Below are 26,484 nucleotides of genomic sequence, written 5' to 3' on the forward strand. Positions count from 1 at the left end.
TTGACCTTGATTTCTGTCTGAAATCCTGGTTTCAGATGTCATGTAGCTATGGCGCAGTGATGAAGTGCTAGTTTCCAGGCAGTGGTGTAATGTCTGAGAAAAGGGACAGGCTAAAACTAGCTGAGGACAAGCATGAACACAGCATTGCAGGAGACAGTAATGAATGGAATATTACAGAATATAGGGCTATTATTTTACTCATCTATCTGTAATTCATGACTGGTGATGTGAAAAGATCTATCTATAGCATGTGCATCATTCTTGGTGATGTAGTAGCATAATACTCTCAAATTATAAACTTTCCTTGTAAAAATTGCAGCAGTCTTAAGAGTATTTCTGAACTCAGCAAAGTGTCAGTTGGACCTAGAAAAATGGCCCAGCTGTGTATGTCTCTGTAATTAGCCAGGAAGGCTTTCTGCTCTGACGAGAAGGGTCGTACAGCAAGGAACTACAAGGTTTCCTTGGGAATGTTGTTCCATTGACAGCTAGATATCCTTCCAGAGCGCAGTGCTCAATAGCTTGCACCTCGGGATGTGTCAAGCTCAGTGGAAAAGGACAAGTGGAATACTGGAGGTAGCAGTGTTGGGAAGCAGGAGTGAGGGGAAACTTCATTCATCTTCGTAAGACTCAGCACGCCTGTCCCCAGGTGCTCAAAAACCAACTCACTTGAGTGGCTGTTTCAGGTCAGCCTAGGCCATACAGTTTCAGAAACACGTATTACAGATAGACTGCTGCATATTTTTATAAATACAGATGAAAAGTTGTCTATATTCAACTTCTACTTGCCCTTTTTTTTTTAACCTGCAGGTTCTCTAGAATCCACAGAATCTACGTATGTATCAAAAGCCCAAGGAACAGGTACTACTCCACCACCAACTCCTACTTCCAGCCTTACGAAGCAAAGACTTCCTGGTAAGTTTCTACTCACTAGTTTTATTTCTAAAACTTGCTGAAGTATCCTGGCCTCAGCACACATATGAGTAAATGCACCTGTAACTAGAAGCAAGGATTTATATGGTTAGGGTGCAGGTTAGCACCCAAATAAAAGCTATTTCTTTGCAGTTGTCAAATTAAGATACTTCCTTTGTGCATACCTTGCGCATACCGCATCTCGCATTTGATGCCTTCATTGGTACTGTATTCTTCCAACACTTTACAGGTCAAAAAATTTTTAAAAGGTCTCTAAGAAATTCCGATGCCTTTAGTGAGACCAGTTCAGTCAGCCACTGTGAGGACCTGGAGAAGACGGATCAGAGACCCCCGGCTCTATCCCCTGGCCAAGAGCAGAGGTCGCCAGAGACAGAAAAACCAGAGCAGCAGCAGCAGGAGGGGACACAGACACCACCTAAAGGCACTGAGGACATTCCAAGGGACTGCACAAAGGTAGAGGAACAAGAAAGTCAAAGATAAAATCTGTACTGTGGACTTAAGACTTTGCAGATGAATCACATGCCCTGGAAGGCAGGGCATTGGTGATGCATTTAAAATGTGAACAGTGCCACACACTAGTACAGTAATAACTACTGTATCTTATTAACTGGGATTTTGCACAAATATAAATTCCCCCCATGGGACAGAGATTTGTCTTACTGTACACTTATTACAGTTGCTTTAATCCTGTACATGTCAGTGTCACCAAAGTAGTAGTGAGATTTATTAACTGCTCATAAATATTTGTAAAAAATAAAAATAAAAATTGGCAGTTACAGTTTCTGTAAGATTTTAAGCATGATAGTAGTTGCTAACTGGTCAGCCCTGCACAAGATTAAGACTACAGTTGCACCGAATAATTGTAAATTGACTTTATTTTATGTGAATATATTTAAGAAACTGCCAATTTTTCACCTTTTTTATATTTAAAATTCAGTTTAGCCTCTCCTGGAAACCATCCTAGTCACACTAGCTCTATTTTGCCTTTTTTTTAACCCTTACAAAGAGCATTGCCAAGCGGTTGTGCAGTGAGTGTTAGGGATGGATGCCCATGTGTCTAGGAGTTCCTAAACTTTGCCATCAGCCGTTTTTCCCCGCTGTTGTATGACTTGACCCTGAGTACAGCGGGACTTTGAGAAAGGAATTGTGTCTGCATGCCTAAATGGCTTCTTGCTTCTACCACTGAAAAGGATGACCAATCCCTTGTTACTTTCCTTTGCACGCCAGTTAAAAACCAAATACTATTGAATACATCTATGTAGTGTAACTGGAATTCTTTTCTGTTGTGTATTTTTAAAGCTAGTTATAGTAAAGCTTGAAAAAAAAATTGTGCTGGTTTCAACACTTACTTTTGAATAACAGTAACTTGCCTATAGTAGAAATTGTACAGATTCAGTGAAATTACATAGTTTATTTACACTACAGCACAAATTCCTAGTGCCCAGGACTATTTAATGCACAGGTTATGCTTTGGATACATCTAAAGCTAGGGTATAGAAGTGTTTGTCCCCAAAAAATATTGTAGTTACTTTGCTGCAAATTTTCAGCCCCTTGTGGAAAGATCTTTGGAGAAGGTTGCTTTCCCCAAGGGAATCCCATCCCATCCCTACAGAGCTGGATACACCAGTACTGTAGTTTGCTTTGTTTTTCCAAAAGATGTTAATTAACACTAACACAATGGCTGTAGTGGTAGCATAATTAACTTGGATAATCTGAAAAATTATAATTTTTTTTTGAATTGAACTGTCACCTGATTTGACTTTCACCCTCTAGATCCAGTGGGGCTGGGATGCCACAACAAGGTTAATTTCACTGCTGGGGTAATTTATGTAAATCAGAGTGCAATTTTTCTAAAGTGCAAAAACAATTAAGTTGACTAGTCTTCCTTATTGGTTTCTTTGGTGCAATGAAGTATGTTAATAAGAGTAATTTGTTGGGGATCAAGGTATCACCACAATGATTAATTTTTAATGTTTTTATATTTGGAATTGTTAAATCAGTTTTGTTGGAATGAGCTTCATTCTTTAGATACTATCTGAATGTTTCAATAAAGATCCTTCAAATTATTAGCCTTGACTTATGGGAACTTCCTTCAAAAATATCACTTAAAGTCAGCTCAAGCTTAAGTGTAGGCAATTTTCTTTCACCTTTTCTTAGGAGAAAATCATTTTCTAAAGTACAAATTCATGCAATAATGGCTTTTACCCACTGCCTCAGCACTGCTACCTCTGTCTATCCGCACTGATCAAATTACTCTGTTAAAGCAATAAACCAGAAAGAAATAATAATACTTAATTACTTAATAATATTACTTAAGTAATGCAGAACAAGTTACTTCTGTCAAAATATTTATTTTGGAAAGCACAAGAACAGCAGTGCCTATAACCAGCAATAGGCATTTTTGCACCAACTTACTCTTCCTTGGGCAAGGCTATGCGTCCCTTGGTTAGATCTTGTCAGAACAAACCTGTTCCCATAACCCGTCTTGATTTTTTCTGTAGATGCGAGGTTTCCTATCAGGAAACAGGGAGCGCGATGGAAAGGGATGTTCTTTTAAAAATGTTAATGTAGATCTAATGTGGGAAACAAAGTGGGGTGGCTCAGCCAAGGGTGACGTGGAAAGATTCTGAAAAACAAGATGAGAGCAAAAGCTGCCTGAGATTCAGAATAGAAAGTTGCCAATTACTCTGCCTTTTAATAGGAGTATTTTCCACCCTCCCCAGCAGTACACTGAGGGAAGCTTTGACAGCCCATACCCATCGCTGTGCTCAGCTAGAAGGAAAAATAAAAGCCAGTGTCCCAGTGCCAGGTACCTGTAAGATCTGTTGATCATCTTGTTCCAACCAGAAATCTACGTGTGGGAAAGGCCTCCAGAAATAAGGCCCAATGTGGAGCTGTTCCTTCTTGGCATCATAAATGTTGGTCAGCTGTAAGGACACAGAACAACTTACAGGGAGCCTTAAAAGTGTTTAAACTGATGAAAGAAACAGAATTAATGCAGACAATTAATTAATAATAATAATAATAAGTTAATTCCAGACAATGTGGAAGGCATTAAGCAGCAGCTTTTGCCTTAAGACACGTGGGTGCCACCTTCATGCCCATTCCATTACGATTAACCAATTGTTCTGACAAAGACAATCCTAAACTGTAAGAACAAGCCCAGAACTGAATGATACTGCTGGTATTATTTATGGCCATGACCTGAATCTCATTTTACATAAATTATGCTGCCAAAACCTGTAGGGCTACAGGCGTAACAGCACATGGAAGTGCTCTACTTCCAAGAAAAGGGTTACCCTTGCAGCAGAAAGTTCAGAAGAGTTTGATGTCCACTGCTATCCTTTGCCTCCACTCTTCCATATTTCCCATATGTTTTGCTGCTGCCCAAACACTACCACTGTATTTTTCCCCCTTGAACTACTGCCAGTTCATTGCCCCTCAGTGGTCTTCCCTTCCAGCAAAAATATCCAGGTTGGAGCTTTTTTCCCCTCTGGTTTTTACTCACTTTTGCTCCTGTTAAAATATGGGCTGAACGCAAATCCTCATCAGGCCCTTTTTCTGGGAAGGTTGCAGGGAAAATCTCTGCTGTTTTAACGTTCACAGCTGGTAGGAAACAGTTTAAACACAGACAATTAATTCTCACAAAACACTGCTTTGAAATGACCACATCCACAACACTACTATATAGTAGGAATTTTAGAACGTGTCAACTGCAATTCTTGCATTTCTCAGTACCCCAGACCCATCAGCTCTATGTTAGCACTTTTCTACTTGTTCTAACAAGAAAACTTCTCTTTCTGCCTACACCTCCAACAGCAGCAATTCACAGGACAGGCTTACGTAGTCATTAAAGGCAGCTCATTAACTATCAGAAACTGAATAAGTAACCAGTTAAAAAAAATAACCAAATTCTAATTTAACTCACCTATTCCATAAATGATTGGGAAGTGAATATCCTTCTCTTCTCTGTCATTTAGTTCTGTAACAAAAAAGGTCAAACATGTAGAGCTTTGTTTTTTCTCTGAGCAGCATTCACTTAGTTATGTGTTACCAGAGAAGAGCAGATCTGATGTTGCAAAAAAAAGACAGGAAAACAAACAAAAAACCAACACACACAACCAGGAAGCCAAAAAGAAATATGGGAAGGTCAAGGTCAAGATCAATATGCCTGGGGCCTGGAGTTAGAACTCCATCTCTTAACAGCATGGCCAGCTCTGGTCAGCTGTCGTTCCACTTTCTCTTCGGGCATTTTACAGAAAACAAAGAAACAAAACTACCATGTTGCTAAGTTCAATGGTGCAAGTCACCAGGGATATTTAAATGCAAAGACAGTGGAAATACGACCTGAATACAATACAAAGGAGAGGAAATTACTTCTGCCTTTCTGCAACATCACACAGTGTGACCTAACTGAATGAGTTTGTAAAGGCTCTAACAACACCAAAGGTGGGTAAGTTCCTTTCTCAGTTGCCTCTCAAGATATTCACAGCTGTACAGTCTCCTTCCACAGGACAAAGGTGGGGAAATGACGTGGTAACGATTCCAGGTGGCACTACTACCAGTTGAATTTCAGCAGCAAGTAAGGAGAGAATCCTCCCTGCACTGGCTATGGGACAGCAACAAAATCAAACCTTACAAACCAACGTGGAGGACTCGTGCTGTTCTTCCAGAACAGATTTTAAAAAGCGATATGAGAAAAGACCCCTGCACTCTGACTTCAGTGGCTAAACATACTTAAAAAATAAAAGTAGACATTTTCTTACCTGTTACACAGAAAGTCACCAAATGAACGTCATCTGGTTGGAGATCAAATGCTCCTACAGCAACAACGATAGCAGCAATGTATAAGAGTGACTGGTGGCAAAGCAGGCGCTGTATATAGACGAGGGGGCATTATCAGTGCTGCGCACTGCGGAATGGGTGGGCAGAAAGTACCTAATGCACTGTTCTGGATAAGGCAACAGAGCAAAGAGCAGTTTTCAGATTTGCTTCAAACCAAGTTTTACAAAATTAAAGCCACAGCTACTAAACGTAATTGACAGAAAGTAGCCATTTTTAATGGCAAGAACATGCTAAAAATGTACCAGTTGCTCTTGTTACTAGCTTAAAGTAGCTCTGGTATCATCACATCATCTCTGCTTTAGTTCACTATACATTTAATAACTCATATTTAAATGTACTTTCCTAAAATGTTACATGTATAGTGAGCCAACCCAGCCTTTTATTAGATTTATTTTAATTCTGCTTTTCACCATCCCACACACAGGGAATTTTTAATTTTTTTTTCTCAGTTCTATTGGAAATACAAAGTTACTGTTTTAAATTGTAACCTTGTGCATGAAAATCAAAAGGTTTTAAACTGACCAAAACATTCTGTACACAACTCTCACACAATAGATAACACACAGAATAGGAATCACATCACAGCACGTGAGGGGGTAACAGGGGCACATTCCAGGACCTTTGCCAGTTCCAGTTCCCTTTGCCACCTCCCTCCAAACCTGCTGTGCATCCCTGCCCGTTCCCAGTCCCAGTGAGGTTGAGGCCTCTCCACACTTAGGAAGTGCTCAGCACGAGCCAGAGAACTCCAAAAATCCCAGCTGGTCCCTTCCGTTCCCTGTTTGTTTGTAAAGCACCACTGACACTCCTCCAGGCTACAGATTTCACAGACAGACATCCATCTTTCATGAGACACTTCCCAAGTGTAATTAATTTCACCCCCCACATTAAGGTACAGAAGGAATAGTAATTAATGAAGTCCCCGCAGGTACAGATGTAGACAGTGGCAACGCCTGCCCAAGATCCCATAGCATGTCAGCAGCGGAGCCAGGAATTGAGCCCAGCTGAACTAAGCCCCAGTTCCACACGCTACAGTGTAAACGAGGAATAAGTCCCAAGTCCCTGCCCTCCATCCCACACATCGGCCACAGCAAGCCGCAAATCCAACCCTCCTCTGTGCCAAGCTCTCAGGTGGAGAAAGCACCCTGCTAAAGGAGTCCAGATGTTTTTCTATTAGATGACAGGGGGCTCAGGTTACAAACAAACTTCACCCAAATCCAGTCAGAACTATTTGGTTTGGACATGAGAGTGGAAAAAAAGGTGAACTTACTAAGAAGCTGATTAGTAAGTTTTTGTGATAACTGCCTATCATCATTGAAACCTCCAACTAGGTGCAATTCCAGCCTAACAGAGATGGAATAACAGGAAACAGCAGTTAAAAAGACATCCCAAAATGAATACCTTTACAAAATAATCCCCAGCCCAAACTACAAAGCAATTATTAGAGAAGCCTCACTTGTTAATGGCCACATGGGTAGCAAATTACAGTTGAACAGTTCTGAACATTTCAGGGATCATCCAGGAAACATCACAATTTAAAAAAATTCAAGAGGCATTGCACATGTGCAATTATGACTAACCCCGGGGCATCTGTGACGCTCAGCACCAAAGGTTTGGGCTTAATTCTATAACCACCTTTCGATGCCCATGAAAAGGGTAACTTAGATGTGAAGAAGTTTGCTCCTGTGATCTCCAGAACTATTCTGGACCACACAGCAGGGTTCTTCTCTGAGAGGTGTCTATGTAAAGAGAAGTCTTGTTTGCAAACCTTCTGACCAAACGTCTAGAAAAATGACTAGAAAATAACTAGGGACAATATCAGTTTGGGGTGGAAAGTCTCAGAAGCAACAGAAAAGTGAGAGTGAGCATAAATCACCTAACAAGGCCATAGCTCAGTCTTTCAAAACCAGGCAAGCCAATTAATAAGACCATCTCTTCTAAGTTAACTGAGCTTTTGTTCTTATCAAACTACAGAGGCAAAAAATCTCCAAATTCAGGATAAACCTTGTTAGCTAAATTCTGGTTTGGAACCCCCTCCCCCCCCCCTTTTTTTTTTTAAATGTGATTTAAAAAAAAAAAAAATCCCAGATGGATTCCCAAATCCCAAAAGGAATTCACAAGATCAAAACCAGCTATTTGGAAAATTCAGCACATTTGAAACAGAAGTTACTGGGAAACAGTAAATACCAAACCGCACAATGGCATTTTTACAGAGACACCAGTCAGAATAGAACCATGCTTTAAATCACTGATAGAAAATACCTTGAAATCATCAGCAAGAAAATAGTTTTCATTTTCCATATGGCCCCGATCAAGAGGCATTTCCTGCGCAATTACCTTGTCTGAACCCCACAAAATCACATGAAAATTCCCCAATTTACAAACTGCAGTTACCTTTGCAAAAACACAAAGAAATAAAAAAACTGAGCTGACCTTCCATAGTCTGCAGAGTTAGAGAAAGATTTTACTGAACTCATGATGAGCGACACCTCAGCTTCTGTGTCCGATCCATCGCAGTGTGTCAAGCAGGTGGCTCCGCTACCTAAGGCGTGAAAAGACAGTTAATGACACCAGCGGAGGCTCTTAAACTGCTGTCAATTCAGCATCAGTTTACACTGCTATAACAGTGCAAGAACTATATCTCCCACCTTCTCACTTCCCAAAAGGACAGCGGCCTCCAGCAGAAGAGATGGGCTGGCTGAATGAGACCATAAGCTCTTTCCATGCCCCATTAGAAAATCAGCAGAACTGATGCAAAGGGTACAAACACTACCAAGGACCAAGCAATAGCTCAAATGACAAAACTCCAGGAAGGTAGCGGGGCGTAGCGAAGCTCTTTGCATAAATTCTACCTCTGTTATTACCAAACCCTTCAGACCCAAACAGTTAAATGCTGCCTCCGGCATCTGCGCACAGCCTGGGACGCAGCAGCCAAGGGGCTGCCACTGCCCACTGCAGCCAGCAGATCAAGTTTAGGATCAGCTCATTCTGCAACCAGAACACAGAACCTCAGGTACTGAACTAACTCTCTGAACAAGTCATTCAATTTATGCATCATGTGACATTTTGAGATTCAAGTTTATATAATGTAATTGCAGTTTACTTCATTAACGCAGCATAAATCTACGCTGATCCTACATGCATTACTTTAGAGAGGCAGGTTTTGGTCTGAATGCTTTTTAAGATACCTGTGTGTCGGAGCACAACTAAGTGGCAGGTAGTTGCATCATCTGATCCAAGAATAGAAACAGAACCTATTTTAGAGGAGAGAAAGACTGTAAGAACTTTGCAGTCATAATCATTGCTTCAGGAGAAGTGTTTACATTCCTACATACCATCCTTAGGGGTAGTCACTGCAAATTCTCTCTGCTGGACGTAAAGAAGACCTTTAGGTTCCACAATTTGAGTAGGCCGACTTCTCAGAAGTTTTGCCTTTTCCTAAAGATAAATGATAATAGAGACTACAGTGGCTGAATTCTCAGGTGTATCCATTACTTGACAGAAACATCACCTCTGAAAAGCAAAGGGATCCAGGTCAGAGATAAACAAGGCGCATTTTGGAGTATTCTGAATTTATTCAGAGTGTTCATTTTCCTGCCAGTGACCTAGTCAATTGTTAAATTCCATTGCTCCCCACACACACAGAACCCTCTGGGCCTGCTTTATAGGTGATAAAACAGAGGCACGAGAAAAAGCAGCAGGGTGTGGCTAAGCTGACACTAGATGATCTTGAAGAGCTGATCTTTAAAGAGGACAAAGTTTAAAGAGGACAGGAAACAGGTCTGCTCCTTCTCTGAAACTTCGGAAATGTAAATTTCATTCTCCTACTGCCACAATCCAACATTTTATTTAATACTTATCAAAACACTGCTATTTATTTGCACATTCAGTAGACAGAAAACCCAGATTCCTGGGCTCTGACTGCCACAGTGTTGTCACAGAACTGCTGGGTAGGCAGGGAATTTCTATCCTGGGGCTAAAGAAAACACTTTAAACAGTTTTATCAAATTCGCACTTTTTTTTTTTTCCCTTCAAAAACATAATTTCTACAAAGAAGTATTTTCTGACGAAAACCACGTTCCCAACAGCTCTGCCCAGCAGCCCCTGGCTGCCAGCCTGCCGTCAGGACCATCACACAGCCCTGGAAGGCAGCAAACACCTCCCACAAGTTACAACCTTCACCTTTTCCTCCAGCTTTTCGGCCCAGCCCGCCGCCCCGACCCCTACCTCTCCGTCTCCTCAGGACATTCACCGCCCGGCCACCCCCGGGGGACGCGGATTTTAGTTAATTTTGGGCCAACCCCTGGCTTTTGGGCGCCCCGGCGCCGCCCCAGCCCGCGGCTCCCTCAGCGCTGGGTCCCCTCAGCGGGCGCCCCCTCAGGGCCTCCTCCCGGCCCCGGGGTCCCGGCGCTGCCGCCCCTCACCTCGAGGTGCGGGTAGGCGCGGATCATGGCCGCCGGGGGCCGGCCCGGGTCGATCCGCTCCCCGTTGACCAGCAGCGGCATCGCGGGCAGCGCCCGGGCCCGGGGCGGCTCCGCGCTTCCAGCCGAGGGCCGGGCCGCGCAGGGCGCTGGGAAACGGCGGCGACCCCGGGGAGGGGAGGAGAGGGGAAGGGAAGGGAGGAGAAGCGAAGGGAGGCGGAGCGGCGCCGCCCGCCGGAGCTGCCGGGAGTCCGGAGCCCGGCCGTGCCGCGGGGAGGCCACCAGGGCCCGTCCCTCGCAGCGCTGACAGCCCCGAGGCGGGCACGGCCCCCCCGCCATGCCGCTGCCCGGGCTCGGCGCCTCACGGAACCCCGGGCTCGGCGCCTCACGGGGCGCCGGTCTTGCGGCCGCCACAAACAAACCAACAGTATGCTCTAGCTCTACCTTTCAAAACCCATTTTCACAAAGTAAACACTTACAGCAAATACTTTCTTCAAATGATGCACTGTATTTCACAGGAGACCTAACCCAGTAAAGCAAAATTTCCATCTCCGAACCAGCAACCCTCTCAGTATCATTAGCAGCTACAGAAATCTTCAGCAAAACACCAGCACCTACCAGCACTCCTGGCTGCAGTTACGTGAAGCAAGCCAAAAATGTCATAAGAACTCCCTGGTGTTTCTATGAACTCTTCTAACTCAATTTATGTTTTAAACAAGTCCCTTTAGTATACTGAAGTTGACTATGCAACTTGAATAGTATGCAATGTAACGTTACAAACCTGCAGACATTTCATGTCACAGATGTCTTTCCTTATTCTGTTTTAGCTCTTAAATGCGACATAGAAACTCATATCACATACCTGATACCACAGCTTGCGAAGTTTTACACAGCCTCATTTCCTAATTGACTGTCTACATTGGAGTTAGATGAGCTTTAAGGTACATTCCAACCCAAGCCATCGTATGATTACTGAAGACATAAAAGTGAATAGAAAAAGGCAGAATTCAGAGGACATTTTCCTTGTTCATGCTGTGAGAAGGGTTCTTCTATGCCAGCAGAGATACAATTATTTCAGATGGAAATTGTTTATTGCTCAGGAAAGACAGTAAAGAAGGCTAAAATTAAAAACAAAAGCTAAGCCCCAACTTATCCAGTGATGAACAGATCCCACCAACAAATTTTACAGTATCATCCCTGAAACTCATTTTCAGTCTGTCAGAACAAACATCCCAACTTTTGAGAAGCTAGAGTGCACAGAGATCTCTAGTTACATAAAAAGATGTTTTCAAAGGTGTGGAATTGGCACCGTTTACATCAGTCTTTATTGTCTCTGAATAAATACATTGCCTAGAAAGCCTGCAAGTTCAGACTCTAAAGAAGGGTTGATGAATGAAGTTCATCAAGAACTACAGAAGCTATAAAGAATTTAGTCCAATGGGCATGAAATTTTCAACTAAATGTTACACAAATAACATTTTTTTTCTGTTTATATTCTCGCATCTAGAAGTCAGCAATCATGGAAAATGTAAGAAATCTGTACAGAGAAACTCTTCACTGACACACAGACAATACAATAACACCACTGACACAATTCCTTTCTATTAGGGATATGGATGATCGTGTTTGTTTTTTTTTTTTTTTTTCTTCTCAAGCACCTCAAAGGAAACTATCTACAAATCATACATTCAGGTACTCTCATTTTCAACACTTCCAATAATCACCACTCTACATGCCTGACCATTCTACATGCCTTAACAGCTGAAAAAAACGTGTGTCAGCTACGTTTTTAAGCAGCAATAATGCTTACCATCTGAACACATGTACCACAATCAAGGGGCTTTACAAAATACTGTTCTACAGATAGGAAAAGCTTAGAGATGTGTGCAAAAGAATCACTGTTAAGAGTCAGTTCATAGCTTTCCTATCACAGGACCATACCATTAATTGAAACCAACTTAAAAAAAAAAAAAAAAAAGTCATCAGAGTTCAAATACTGACAGTGTACTTCTGGTCCCACAGAAATCAATAGGAATAAAGACCAGAATTTCACCCCTGATATATAAAACCTCAGAGAGAAACATTAGTAAACGAACGTTTTTAAAAAGTCAAGAAAACCTATAAAAAACCCTTGGTAAGTCATAAAAAACATTTCAACGTGAAATTTGTAAAATATCACCCTATTTATTCTCTAGGCTTTTCTAACAATATATGAATTTATCATAGCACATCTGTAGAAATCTGATGATGAAGAAATAACATTTTTTCTTAAATGTAGTTACTTAAACATTTGCCAGTTTGGAAAGTTGAGCTCAAGTCTCTTTACGAGCAAAAAAATTGCACACAATTTTCAACCTTTTTCACTTCTGGTTGGTTATCCAGGTCACTGTGGATATTGCACATAACAGTCTGGAGGAGAGCCAATGCTGCTCAATGGGCTCCGGGTATTTGACTCATAAGAATTTGGAGCAATTTCAACCACACCATCATTTTGAGGAGTTTCTCCTTTCAAGAAGTCATCATCTTCATCTTCAGAAGTACCCTGCATAAATGTAAAATGAACAGTGAGAGCAGAAAGATACTACACGTCTCTATTAAGATTTGACAGAATTTATGAGTGCTAAGACCAAAAAGGGTATTTTAAAATAAAATTTGAACAAAAAACTGACAAATACTAGACAAGAAGGTAAGTAATAAACAAGCTACGTATGAGCAGTGGAAGGACATAATAAGACTTGGGTTGTATTACAATTGTCGTAACTAGTTGGAATGACAAGAAAATCAGACATACTCTCACTAGGAAATACTAAACCATACCTACAAAGTATTTTCCAGTGCCACCAGACAAATTTCTTCTGCAGAGGGGAAAACTATTCTCAAAGCAAGGCTGGATCAATCCCTAAAGCTTCCTTTATCTAAGTCACTTTTCCATAAATGTTTATTATGCTTATACTCTCTCTCAAAAAAAATAAAAATCCTGCAATAGAAGCAGCTGACAGAGATTTCGCAAAAGTTGAACTAGATTTTGATCAGGAAAGATTACCCTTTTAATGGGTTTCTTCAGATTCTCAAGATCTTCAGCACTCAATTCTTCCCAGAACTGATAAAAAGGATCAATAATCTTCTTTGACCTGAAAGCAGAATTAAAACACAGTACAAGTTAATTTATTCAGTAAAAATAGCATTTTTTAAAATTTTAATAATACAATGCAAAATGCTTGGAATTTTGATAGCCTTCTTTAGTATTTTACAAGCTATTAAATCTCTATACATGTATAATCCCCAACTAATCCCATGAATAACTTCATTTTGCTGATGAATACAAATTTAAAATATTTGCTTGAGGAGTCTGGCTACAATCAAGTCTCCTCTGTGAGTATTTTTAACAGCTACACTATCCTCTCAATTAAGCAAAATTTTCTTCCATTTTTTTAACTGATAGTTCTGTATGGCTTCTTTTAAGCACATGTATTTCTAAGAAAGGTCTTCCTTCTATGGAAACAACTTTCTTTCAAAAGGCAACAAAAAGAACGTTGCTCTCATAACATTAAAGTAATTAAAGCATCTGTCCTAGTTTCAACTAGGATAGGGTTAATTTTCCTCCTGGTAGCTGGTAGGGTGCTATGTTTTGGATTAGGATGAGAAGAGTGCTGATAATATGCTGATGTTTTAATTGTTGCAGAGCAGTGCTTACACTAAGCCAAGGACTTTTCTCGCTCTGTCCTGCCAGTGGGCAGGCTGGGGGTGCAGCAGGAGGCTGCAGGAGGGGACAGACCCAGGACAGCTGACCCCAACTGGCCAAAGGGGTATTCCATACCATCTGGCATCACGCTTAACAATTAATATGGGGGGACCAGCCAAGGTGGGGGGAGCGGCTGCTCGGGGATAGGCTGGCATCAGTCAGCAGGTGGTAAGCAATTGCATTTTGCATCACTTGTTTATACACATTATTATTAGTAGTATATTATTATTATCATTATCCTGTCTTAATAAACTGTCTCTATCTCAACCCACATTTTCCCGTTTCTCTTCCCCATCCCAGAGAGGGAGGGGGGAGGGTGTATGAACGGCTGTGTGGTGCTCTACTGCCGACCGAGTTAAACCAGAACAGCATCCCAGTATTAGACATTCGGAGAACCAGAAATAATCCACTATTCTTTAAAAAAAATCAAGCTACTTAAATAAGATAAAGTCTCCAATCAAGAATCCCTATGCTCAAGTTTAAAAAAAAAAAAAAAAGAATACACACAAAAAACACAAAGCAAAGCAAAGCAAAACAAAAGAAAGACACACTACTACAACTGCTCCGACAAAATATGTATCAGGCTAACATTATGGTATTTACATCCTGGAAAATGGGTTCTGTTTCTTCTTCATTGCTTTACACCCAAGTAGGGGTAAATTTCTATTAAAATCTCTTGACAGTCTCTGGTTGAAATACGCTACAAGAGAAGTACTAAAGCTCAGGGAAAAAAGTGATCTGTGGGAACCTAAAAGTTTCTTACAGCTTTTAGTTTGTGTTTTTTTACAAGACAGAAACGAATTGTGTATTTTCAAACTATACCTTTTGAGCACATAGGGATCAAAGGGGAAGAAACTGTCAAGTGGGTTAGTGCATGTCTGCACAAGGTCACCCCCAGTTCCACTCCGAACAACTGGTATGAACTGCCTGTTGTTCCTCTCAATAATTGTGTAGCAGAACACCAACTGGTATTTCCTTTAAAAAAGCAATAAAGGAAAGATAAGCATTTTTAGCGCATTGAAAGCAAGTATTTCAGATGGCATTGAAATACAAAAGTTATTTTTAACAAACATAAACATCACTACCTATTTTGCAACTGGTATTAGGGGTTTTCAAGGCAGTCACCAGAAGAACACATGTAGGAGTCTATTTTTTTCCTCAACACTCCTGAAGGCTTCACTCCAAATAGAACCATACTGGCACCAATACAAAACAATAAAGCAGTTCTATAGTACTGTAGGATTTCATTGAAACAGAAACAGAACTAAATTTATCCCACCCTGAATATGGGGAATCTTACACAAGTTCTCTTGGATAACACTCAGTACTATCCTAACAAAACCCACATTCTAAAATAACTGTGCTGTTATTATACACATACACTCAAATCTGTATCTGCCTGAAACTGAAGTAAATGTATAGATACCTTGTAATAGCAGCAAATAAGTTCACAACAGAGGGTATACATATCTTCAGAGGGTTCAGTTGACACATGACAATGCGCTCGAAATTTAAACTCTGCAGATATGACAGACCTTCAGAATAAGAACAATTGACAAACATATTATATAAAGGTTATTTATCATCTAAGCTTAGCATTATTTCTAAGAATTTCCAGTCTTACTAGCCTGCACTCTGCACAAGACCACAGAAGCAGATACTAAGGCTCACTCTTACAGTAGAGGTCTACCCCACGGCCTTCTGATCAGAAAAGCTGCCACAGCTGAGGGACCCTTCCAACAAAGACGCTACACTTACATAGGGACTGACAGAGATAGCACCATTATGGACTACAACAGATTACTAACTGAAGCTCACACTAGTTTTATACAGCTGAAATTCAAGCATGCTCAGTAAATGGGGTCAGAAATCTATGCTGAGGAGTAATTTGCACTGTTTTCAACAGCAAAGAAAAAAAAAAAAAGATCATTTAGCTTTGTAGCACAGGTGTATTAACCATCTTGCTTCATTTAGAGTATAATGTAAATTTGCCATCAGATACTTGATTGAATTGACTGTTAAAAAAAATAAATAGTTAAACTTACAAATTAATGCCAATGCCCTTCAAACCTAATACACTCACCTTTCCTTAAATTTCCATCCAAAAGCTGCTTGTGACGGAAAATAAGCGTATAGAATGCTGCCTGACATGTAGAATAAAATGGCCCATGGAGAGCTACATCACAGTAAGCATTAGCCCCTGTATCCTGATTATCAATGTATTTATGCATCCAATTAACCAGCAGATCCAGGCATGCTTTTACTGTACTATAATGGAGAAAAACAATGTGTAAAAATAGCATCTGCAAGGAAAGACATTAAACAAGTATTCAAAGATCTCAGTGGTTATAAAAACATCAGTAAGAAAAATCTCACTGGAAAAAGTAGCTTCTGTTATGAACTTTCTCCTTTACCTCAGCAGGCAATGAAACAATATATTAACACTGAAAATCTCAAACAGTGAAAGCACAAGATGCCAGAAGAGATGAATCGGTGAATGCACGCTGCATTTGACATGCACAGTAAACAATAAAAATCTTGGGCCATGAGCCATACAGACAGAGATGCCTCCAGTGTCCGACAATTGCAATACCAAGTTAACATTAAAGTCACCAAGCTCACATTTCGAACAGCATAAAAATACACAATGTGTACATAGGAGAGACAACATTTTCACTCATTTGCTGAAGTACTTGAATCCTATATGTATCCAGATACTTGGACACAACTTCCCTGTCTCAGAGTCTACGTAACATGCTTAACGGAGGCCATTAAAAAATCTGCTTCTGAATATCAGATATACTGAGCATCCATGACTCTGCCTGAAGACAACATAACCTACCCATGCTCACTATTTCTTGGTAAGTGAAGCCTTAAACAGCAAGAAACGAATCCTAGCAAACATTAGCCTGCATCCCAGAAATATAACACCTTCCTGGAAAATTCAAGACAATACTGAAATACTATTGTGGACAAGAAAAACACGACTATCAATATTGGCTTACTGGCAAACCTGTGTGAACAGAAAGCTAACACTGGATGCACATTCCATGAATTCTGTACTTAACCTCAGCGTTTATCATAAATTGTTTGGTTCTACTCATATATCAAAACAACTTACACAACTGGAATAAATTTAGCTCTTGCCAAAAAGCTGCCAATATAGCTGCCAGCAGTTTGCCTGATCACTGAAGGATTGTTTGGATCATGCAGTTTTTTCCAAAGATGGTCTAAAAATGCCTCAGCGAAACCCTAGAAACAAGATACATAGAAATCATGAGTTGTTATGCTGATAACACTGAGTAATAGATTCCTAACATTCAATTCCCACAATTTCCATAAGCAAACCATAAAAAGAATCCCTCCATCACTGTAAGTACGTACTCTCACTGGTGGAAGAACGCTGGAAGAACGCTATTTTCTGTGTCTTTTTCTGTATTTAGTTGTAAAAAAGTGAATGGAACCTGAAATTTAGGACAGAGTGTGGAATAGATACGTGAGAAAAGTCTATAAAAACAAGAGCATTAAGGTGTTAAACAGGAAGCAACTGTTCACCATCTCTTGTAGCAGAAGGGCATCCAATGAAAATAACAGGAAGCTGATTTTAGGAAACAAAATACATGATTCTTCACTTTAAACAGTTATATTCTGGAACTTTTTGCCACAGGAAGTTCATGATGCCAAAAGTTCCCATCACTACAAAAAGCAATGAGGTACTTTCCCCCCTTGAATTTGTCCATCACCTGCCATTACCACAAAGGAACATCACTTTGGCTCAGGAAGTTACTGAGCTATTGCCAGAGGCTGAGAGGGCATTCTTGCAAAGCACCATAATATGCTAGCCCCATTCCAGTACTCTTTCCAATACATACACTATTCACCACTGCCAAAGGCCAGGCATTAACTTAATTAGATCCTTAGCTATTCTTGTGCAAGAAGCATGGATGTTCTTATTTTAAAATGGTAATAGAACAAGCAGTATTTTGCTTAAGAGATGGGAAAGTGGAGGAAGGAAATTACCAAATTGAAGAAATAACAGTCAGTATCTTTAAGATAATTTTGGGATGCTGAAAAAATTTACTAGAGCACTGTGCCTCAGGTTCAAGAGTCCAGTTGATTCTTGTAAAAGATGTCTATTAACCAAGTTCCTTCACCGTGGATTAGATGTGAGCTATTTGCTGTTTACAAAGAGCATGGCAAGACCAGAGATATAATGGAAAGCTTGAAAATGCAAGTAACAGAGAAGGGAAGGAAAAGTAAAGATACTAATGAATCCTGATGTATCTTCAGCCAAAATGTAAGGTAATGGTAGAATTACCACAGAAAACAACTGATTTTTGTAGAAAAGGCAAAATAAGGATGCAGAAATAATAAGACAATTTTTAAAACAGTTTCTACTCACCAATTTAAAGCTACAGATGTAAAACATGAAATACTGCACGTGACATGAAGCATGAGTTGGTAAAATGAGCTTGTCAAAAACAGAAACCAGGTCCCGATACAAATCCTTTGTCTTGTTGATATCAAGCTTGCCTACACAACAACAAAAAAAAGCCATTTCAGGATTTTTCTTCATGTTGTGAAATTGACATTTGTATCTTTCTGAACCAACAAGAGACATGTTAAAAAAAAAAAAAAAAAAAGAGAGAGAGAGAAAAAAGAAAACTCACTACCAAACTAACTTCTACGCTTATCTGGCATCTGAAACAAAAATGTTTTTACTAAGACCTTCCAGGACGCCAGTTCTACTAGTATTTACATTGGTATATATCATGAATATCTGCATGATTTCACATATATAAAACTGGCAGACATGCAAACATTGCAATAATGTGCTAATTCAGAAAAGCCAGAAGAAAACACTAAAAAATAAACATGATTAATGTGAAAACAATAAAGCAACATTTTGCTAAATATTATTCTAAATAAGTAAATCTAACACATTCAACCCCTTAGTAAATGCCTATTTAACTAAAAAGCTATTTATCCTTCCACTCTTTGTAATGCTACAGCTTGAATTCATTGTCCTATTTATATAATTAAAATGTCTCCAACCGAAGACTAATGTCATAAATGAACCTTTGCATCTTCAGCCAGTAAAACTGTGGTCAAAGACAGGAATGTGCCAACAGCAGAATTTTACTAATGAAGAATTTAAGGCTCTATCTTGTGGCAGCAGCAGAAAGCAAGAATTCCTCTTAAAGTTTTTCTCACATTAGCAAAACAACAAATTCAGTGCTCATGTGTTCTTACCATCCACATGGCAAACATCTTTAATATAGGAAAACAGGATGGTCATCAAAATATCAAGCCGCTCCGCAAGTGGATGGGCCATTCTCTCACTACTGGAAGAGACAACTTTGTTTCCTTTTCTTTCTTCATCTTCCTCCTGTTTGATAAAATGGCAGTCATGCATCTTTTACACATACAGTATCACAAAGACAGCAATAAAAAACAGGAAAAGTTGAACTAAATTTCTATGTTTGTGCTGAAGGGGTTTTTTTTTGTTTGTATAGTTTGCTTAGCATAAGAAAATTTTTGCAAACTAAGTCAATTAGCACAAACTCTTTAATAAGATTTATATATAGCAGCTTGTGTTTTTACATAAAGAAATTGATCCACTGTGTATATGCTGGATATTTACATAAATAAATCCAATGCCTGGAGAATGCTGTTAATGTTTGAAGATGTTTCACTTTTTCCTGTTTGTACTGCAGCAACAATAAAGTAATAATGTACTCCTATCCTCAGTACAGAGACATCTCAAAACTGAAAAATTTGGAGTAGCACAAGATAACCAACCATGTCAAAAAGTCCCTCCTCTGCAGATTTTTCCACACTATCAGAGTTATTAGCAGCTTCTTCAGCATCCTCAATATCTTGCTGTGGAGTACTAACCTACAGTTGCAAACAAAAAATTGAATTTTATAAGACTATAACAGCAACAGGAAACCTTCTTGTATTATCTATATAAAAGAAAAGGCAACACTAATAACTTCTAGGCTAGATCTTGACCTTGACTAAATAAACATTTTTAAAGGGAATGATACACATACAATGCACACACACTCCAAATCACCTCCAGAATATAAGCCTTCCCCATAAATCAGACATATGCTGAGGTTCAGACATATGCTCAGAATATGCTGAGGTTCTCCAAATTTAAAAGCCTTAATCATTTACAATGTTATCCCTTCTGTCTCTTTTTAGGACTATAAATCCCTTTGTTTAAAAAACTCTCAGGTGTAGTAACATCATAAGACTGGGAATGAAGTACTTATCTGGTTGGTTTTATACTGATGACCACAAGCAGTATTAGAACATAACTTTTTGTTGAACTTAATGCTGAAGAGTATCTATTTTCTACTCCATTAATTTTAACCCCAAGCTTTCTTAAAAGGTGATGCAGAACAAACTTACATCCAACTTTAACAGTTTTTCAACAATAAGCTCCAGAATCTGAAGCCTCAGTGTTGGAAGGTACACTGTTACTCGTAGCAGGTTATGTACGTAACATTCCTATAACACAAAATTAAGGGATAGCTGTAACAATGTTAACTGAAAGTCTCATTTCTGCCAAGGATTTTTAAATACATTTCTCACTTTGTCACTTAAAGAGCCAGATATAGGTTAAGACAGACTGTATTCAGTCTAGAATAAATTAACATATAAACCAGACACCAACTTACAATTGTTAAACTGTGTTATTATTAACTTCTTCATCTACTATTTCCATGCTAATTTTTCCAAGTATCTCCAGACAGACTGAGTATAAATATTCTGTAGGAGTTATTCATTTCCACATTCGTTTGTCCCTAAACTTTCCCCAGGAAAATGAAAACAAGCACATTCCTCCCTATTTGTAGAATCAGATCTAGTAGCACTGTTTGAAGTAAGACTAAAAAAACTTTGGTTTAGATTATCAGAATAAAAAGACACTTTTAAATTCTACAGGTAAGTGTTCTCAGAGTCATTCTGATTATAATTCACACAAATTAATAAACAAGTTCTGTAAGTGTGCACATGCCCACACAGACACATGTACAAATGACAACACTGCAACTTTCATATAGCAAAACTGTCAAGCTAACACATTTAAGTGCACCATAGTCTCTTTGTGAATATGCATTATAACACAACCTTTAATTATACAAGGACATATGATTTTTCCACAGGCCATCTGGCTCAGTGCATAAAACGGACAGAGCTGGTTTACTGAAAAACTATAAACTGAAGAGATTTAACAACAATGCATGGACCATACTTTCATTATACTCCACTCAAACCCTGCCCTGAAATCACAGTTTTTAATTTCTTCACAACATGTTCCTCACTGAACTGCTTAAATAAGTTATTCCCATATCACCTTTTGAGAACAACTATCCACCTCATTTTACAGATAGGGATTCAATATCCAGAGTTATTATTGAAAAAAAAAAAAAAGTCTAGCAAGGTATACAACTTCTTTTCTTTCTTTTTCCCCAGTGCTTGTAAGGTTCAAAACACAGCTCCAGCTGACCTTAGCTGGTAGAGCAGGGCTCTGCCCTTCTGTAAAAGAAAACACCAACATATCAAGTTGGTAAGAATAAATATAAATACCATACAAGAGCAGTAACCTGTTAAGAGATTCCAGCTTGTTTTCTATGACATAGGAGCATCATACTAGAGATGTAATAAAACATTTTAATACCCTACTCTACTGGCAAATTGGATTTCACCTACATTGCCCTTTGCTTTCTGTATGCTTATCAAATCCCCTGTTCTGATGAATGCTTTCCATTTTTACAATAAATGAGACAGGTAGCCTACCGTCTCCTTACTATACAACCCTGAGATTCATCGCCAAACAGGTCCATCTTGTGCATTGATTAAGAATGCAATCCTGTGGAAAAAGATATGCAGTTATCTCATTAAAGACTGGCATAATGCCTATGCACAAGGAACTTAAGTATGTTTGGACAACCTTTTACTAAACCCACGCGTGGACATAAACATATAAAAAAATAACAAGATTTTAAAGCAATACACTAAAAAATTTATATTAAATACCTCCAAATCAATTGTCATACTTTAAAAAGCAAATGAACAAACAAAAATAAAGTTCATGGCTCTTACCAGAGTTCTTTCTGATTTATTAATGAAAGGAAAGCTTTCTACAAGTATTGGCATAAGAAATTGCAGTGTTCTGCACAGAAGAAAAAGAAAAAAAAAGAAAGAAAGAAAGGTACAGGTTGTTACCACGACAGCAAATACTAAAGCTCCAGCACTCTGAAAACAATAATACTTGGAATATCTTATTATCTGGAATAAGCTTATTCGCTTACTTCACAGTAACCTTATTTTAAGGTAACTAATTGTATCAAATCCCAAGAATCCCAGAATAGACAATAAGCAGTGAACTTTCACCGTGGGCTTGTTAAAAGCTACTTCAATTACGTTGCTATAAGCATGACTTTCCCTACTTCCTATTCCCATTCAAATTAAAAGGATTCACAACTAGCTGCTGATGCCTATGGAAATTTCATAATGATTGGACAGAACGTTCTACCATTTAGTGAATATTAAAAGAAAGTTACACAATTATTTATTGTACTACCAATAAGGAGAAAAAAAAATCTTCAGTTTTGTAGCTGTAAGGAAAGGTCATATGAAACCTAGGAATTAAATACTTACGAAGGAACATATCTGACAACAGTTTGCAATGCTCTATGGCATGTATTAAAGTTTTCAGAAAGGTCTAGAGAAAGAAAAAAAAAAAGTATTGTTATCCATTGGGTTGCAGAAAACCAACTCAGGAACCAATGAAAGCAGTTCATATCAATTAAATATTTTAGAAAAGCCAAATAAAATTGCATTTGCTTTTTTTTTTTTTTTAATAAAGTTGAATTGCCTTACTACTAAAATAATTACAAATATTAACTTCAAATAACATTCATGGTATCAGAATAAACTCTGAATTCGCTTCCACCAAGCCAGATATTGTTGCTATACTGTCTCATATGGAAGCTCAACTTTGAAATACAAAATGTATCCCACGTTACAGAAATATTTACAAAATGTCAAATCCAAGTCTAAAATTAGATAAAATCTATCTAAAGATTATGCTTCATTTTTGCACAAGTCAAACAACTAATTAGGCTTCTATAAAGGTAACGTTACAGGTGAACACCAGAATAGTAGTTGGCTCCTCACAAGCAGAACTTAAATTTATTTCAGCTTTCAAGACTCATTAAACTCTTGAAAGACATTTAGCTATGTGTTTGCCTAATCAATAAATGCACTAATTACATGGCATTTTTGTTACTTTTATCAATTGAATTAGCACGGACACACAACAACACTCAAGAATCCCCCAAACTACCTAATTTTATTGAGATAAATAATATTAAAACAAAGTAACTCCTAACTTTTTTTTGGCTTTGAAACAACATAGGACTAGGAATGTTTTCCTACACATCCAGCCATATTCCTACAAATGTTCTACAAGGAACAGTATTTTGGAAGTACCAAGGAGTGGGTCACCACACCACTAACTCAAGTACAAGGAATTTAAGGATGTCCTGTTTCCTTCATGCTTTATATTAACTCCAGTAAATTAATTTTGTAAAAATGAAGCAACATGCATTGTATACCTCTTTAGTAAATGTTTTACAATAGCATACTCACTTTCATCATCATCATCAGAATCTGAAATATCCACATCTTCTTCCCTGATGGTTATTCGAGCTACCGAAAATGAGATCATTATTGGAAAACTGCGCAAGTCTTACAGGTAGCAGTTTCAATGCCAAATCAAAGCATGCTGGACAACAAAAGCAGCAAAATTATCCACAAGAGTTTTAAAAATATCAGTCAAAAAGACTGATTCAGAGAACCAGGAGGTTCTTAAGAACATCCGACATGACCATCATCTCAGCTTTCCCTTTTCAGTAGAAACAACATTACACAGTTCATTCCTCATCTAAACATCTTCACAAACAGGGTTTGTTATAGATCTAATTGCCCCTCAGAACATGACTTCTGAAATGCAGGTACAGAAAAGGGTCTGTCACAATTCGGCCATTCAAATTAATCAATGGAAAAAAAAAACAATAGATTGTGATACATGCCATACAGAATTTAGCTAAGAAAGAGACATTTTAATAAAGCAAGCAAAGAAGATGAAAAGAAAAATAACTCACGGGGAACAAACTGGGATACAATCATGCGGAGGCATGGCCTAAGATGGACAGTTTGTGCTGACACCAGATTGCCAAGAAAACCCAGATATTCTTCCACTACTTCTCGGCTTCTTCGCAACCATGGCAGCTTCTGAAAGCAAGTAAAAACAGATGTCAAACAGATGTTTTGAGCACCAAGCTCTTAAACTTCCCATAGAACAAACAGATACTTACTAGCAAAAGGCTGACCAGTTGGTCGAAGTCCTTGGTCAAGTATGTAACAGAAGCTCGGAACTCATGCAGCCAATTAATGATCTGGGCATCCTAAAAATAAGCAGAAAAAAAAAAGCAACTATTTCAATAAACAATATGATCAAACTATTTTTAATAGCAACAACTATAAAACCACAAGTCAAAGATTAAGACTGTAAATAGAAAATATTTAGAATAAATATAAAAGGGATTTCTTGAACTAAATTAGTGCACTCACTAATGGTATTCTTGAATGAAAGAATAAATGCCTATCAACTCCTAAACCAACAGTTTGCCTGGAAGGCTTAAGTTACAAGCTCAGCAAGGCATGCAAAACTCACTTGGACAGACTCAGAATCAATTTATTTTTGTTCTTAGTTTGCAAAGAGCCATTCGAGTTTTGAAGTAAGACATATATTGAAACTGTAGCAAATCTACACAAAAAACTGTACATTGAATTTGCTTGTACTCCCCAAAAGGCCTGCTAAAGACAATACAACTTTACTAAATGTCCTCCTTAAAAAGAAAAGGAACTTAATATAACATAATGCTTCCTGCAGCACTCTTTGTATTGCTGGGCTCTGTGGTTTGATTGAAAGAGAAAACAAAATGGAAAAAGGGCAGCAAACATGGCAGGTATTCACAGCTATAATGAACATTCCTGAAACTATTATTTTAACTGCTAAATACATATGCACCTTAATGCTTAATTAACCATACTTTCAGTGAGAACAGGAGGTAATGATTGACACAACTTAAAGGCACTGCAAGTCAGTAGCCATGGTTTGACGTAACCATGGTTAGTGATCTGCAGACAAACATCACTGACCTAGAAGGATATCTTGAAGAAGAAGACCCCATCCATCATAAAACAAAGTTTCTCACTCTAAAGTCAATAAGCATGAGGCATCGTTTATAAGATTCTGCATACATGATATATGTATAAACCAACAGTTGGTGGTTTTCATTCAGAGATAATTCTGATAGATTCCACAAAGCAAAAAGCTGTTAAATGCTGCTAAATGTTTAAAGCAAAGGATTTGGTGACACCAGCGCGATCTGTCTGACAGGTGACATTCAGACAGCTGAGCACTAAATCATCAGAGCTCCACGCTGACACGACTTACCTTTATGTCTGGGTCTGACAGCTGGTGTTTTAACAACTCATAGTCAGTCGTGTCACCCTAGCAGGGGGAAGAAAAATAAAGAATATTTACTACCCTTCTGACAAAACCCACATGTGCCGCTACCGTACCTAAGCGGCCTAACGCTGCTTAACAGCGACACAAAGAAGGCGAACACGAGGGGAAGCCCACGAAGGGCGGCGGCAGCAGCACGAGAGGGAGCTGGAGCTGACGGGCCGTTTGTGCCACCCTCTCTGCAGACAGCGCCGGGGTCGCCGCCCCTCCGCAGGGCCGCTCCCGGAGGCTCACCTGGCCGTACTTGAGCAGGATGTCGGGCAGGGTGCCCCCGAAGCGCACCGCCTTCCTGGGCGGCGAGCTCAGGAACTCGTCCCCCCGCAGCATGGCCGCGGCGCCGCGCACGGGGGGCCGGTCCCGAGCGCTGCGCGGCCCCGAGCGGCCGGCAGGGGCGGCCCCGCCGCTGCCCGCTCCTGTCCCGGCCCGGCCCCGGCAGCGGCCCCGCCGCCCGCCGCCGCCACACGCCGCCGGAAAGGGCCCCGCGTCCCGCCGGAAGCGGGCACCGCTCCTCCCCTCGCACCATAGAGATGAGCGGCTGGAAGGGCAGCGGCCGCTCTGCCTCCGCGTCGCTGGGGCGGGAGGAGCAGAGGGGGCGGGCTGGGAACGAGCAGACCTTGCTGCTCAGGAACACGCTGCTGGTCAGGAGCACATTGCTGCTCAGGAACAGCAGGCGGCACTGGGACGGGTTCCCCAGCGGTGGAGTCACCGTCCCTGGGGGTGTTCAAGGAAAGGTTGGACCTGGTGCTTGGGGACATGGGGTAGCAGGTGCCAGTGGCAGTGTGGGGATGGTTGGACCAGAGGAGCTGGGAGGGTTTTTCTGACCTCAGCGATTCAGTGGTTCTGTCTGCAGCAGCACCGGAGAGCATCTGGCATTAGTCCCCTTCACTAGCTCTGCACACCCTGCCCTGTAGTTAATACTTCCCTCCCACCTGCTTGCC

At 39.8% G+C, this 26,484-nt stretch overlaps 3 protein-coding genes across 5 annotated transcripts in view; 1 reads left to right on the plus strand and 2 right to left on the minus strand.

Moving 5' to 3' along the window:
* Positions 1-2,999, plus strand: part of PDXDC1 (pyridoxal dependent decarboxylase domain containing 1) — a 31,429-nt gene extending 28,430 nt beyond the window's left edge. For all 3 annotated transcript variants that reach the window (XM_032197599.1, XM_032197598.1, XM_032197600.1), the window contains exons 22-23: positions 808-912; positions 1,160-2,999. In XM_032197599.1, coding sequence (XP_032053490.1) covers positions 808-912; positions 1,160-1,410 — 356 coding nt within the window. In that variant the 3' untranslated portion in view covers positions 1,411-2,999. The remainder of the gene's footprint in view (positions 1-807; positions 913-1,159) is intronic.
* Positions 3,000-3,240: 241 nt separating this feature from the next.
* NTAN1 (N-terminal asparagine amidase) lies at positions 3,241-10,348 on the minus strand. The gene is made up of 10 exons (XM_032198036.1): positions 10,197-10,348; positions 9,108-9,210; positions 8,961-9,026; positions 8,206-8,314; positions 7,043-7,116; positions 5,697-5,750; positions 4,859-4,912; positions 4,439-4,536; positions 3,744-3,857; positions 3,241-3,556 (listed from the first exon to the last, which is right to left on the minus strand). The coding sequence occupies exons 1-10, from the start codon at positions 10,275-10,277 to the stop codon at positions 3,377-3,379; spliced, it is 933 nt and encodes a 310-aa protein (XP_032053927.1). The 5' UTR covers positions 10,278-10,348; the 3' UTR covers positions 3,241-3,376.
* Positions 10,349-11,822: 1,474 nt separating this feature from the next.
* Positions 11,823-25,920, minus strand: RRN3 (RRN3 homolog, RNA polymerase I transcription factor). Its single transcript, XM_032197669.1, has 17 exons — positions 25,781-25,920; positions 25,475-25,531; positions 24,330-24,419; positions 24,117-24,246; positions 23,602-23,661; positions 22,609-22,672; positions 22,051-22,120; positions 20,356-20,454; positions 19,738-19,833; positions 19,189-19,324; positions 18,338-18,468; positions 17,057-17,187; positions 16,019-16,203; positions 15,362-15,470; positions 14,758-14,910; positions 13,237-13,324; positions 11,823-12,735 (listed from the first exon to the last, which is right to left on the minus strand). The coding sequence occupies exons 1-17, from the start codon at positions 25,871-25,873 to the stop codon at positions 12,577-12,579; spliced, it is 1,851 nt and encodes a 616-aa protein (XP_032053560.1). The 5' UTR covers positions 25,874-25,920; the 3' UTR covers positions 11,823-12,576.
* Positions 25,921-26,484: the final 564 nt, after the last annotated feature.

This window comes from Aythya fuligula, chromosome 15, assembly GCF_009819795.1.
Source record: "Aythya fuligula isolate bAytFul2 chromosome 15, bAytFul2.pri, whole genome shotgun sequence".
Lineage (NCBI taxonomy): Eukaryota > Metazoa > Chordata > Aves > Anseriformes > Anatidae > Aythya > Aythya fuligula.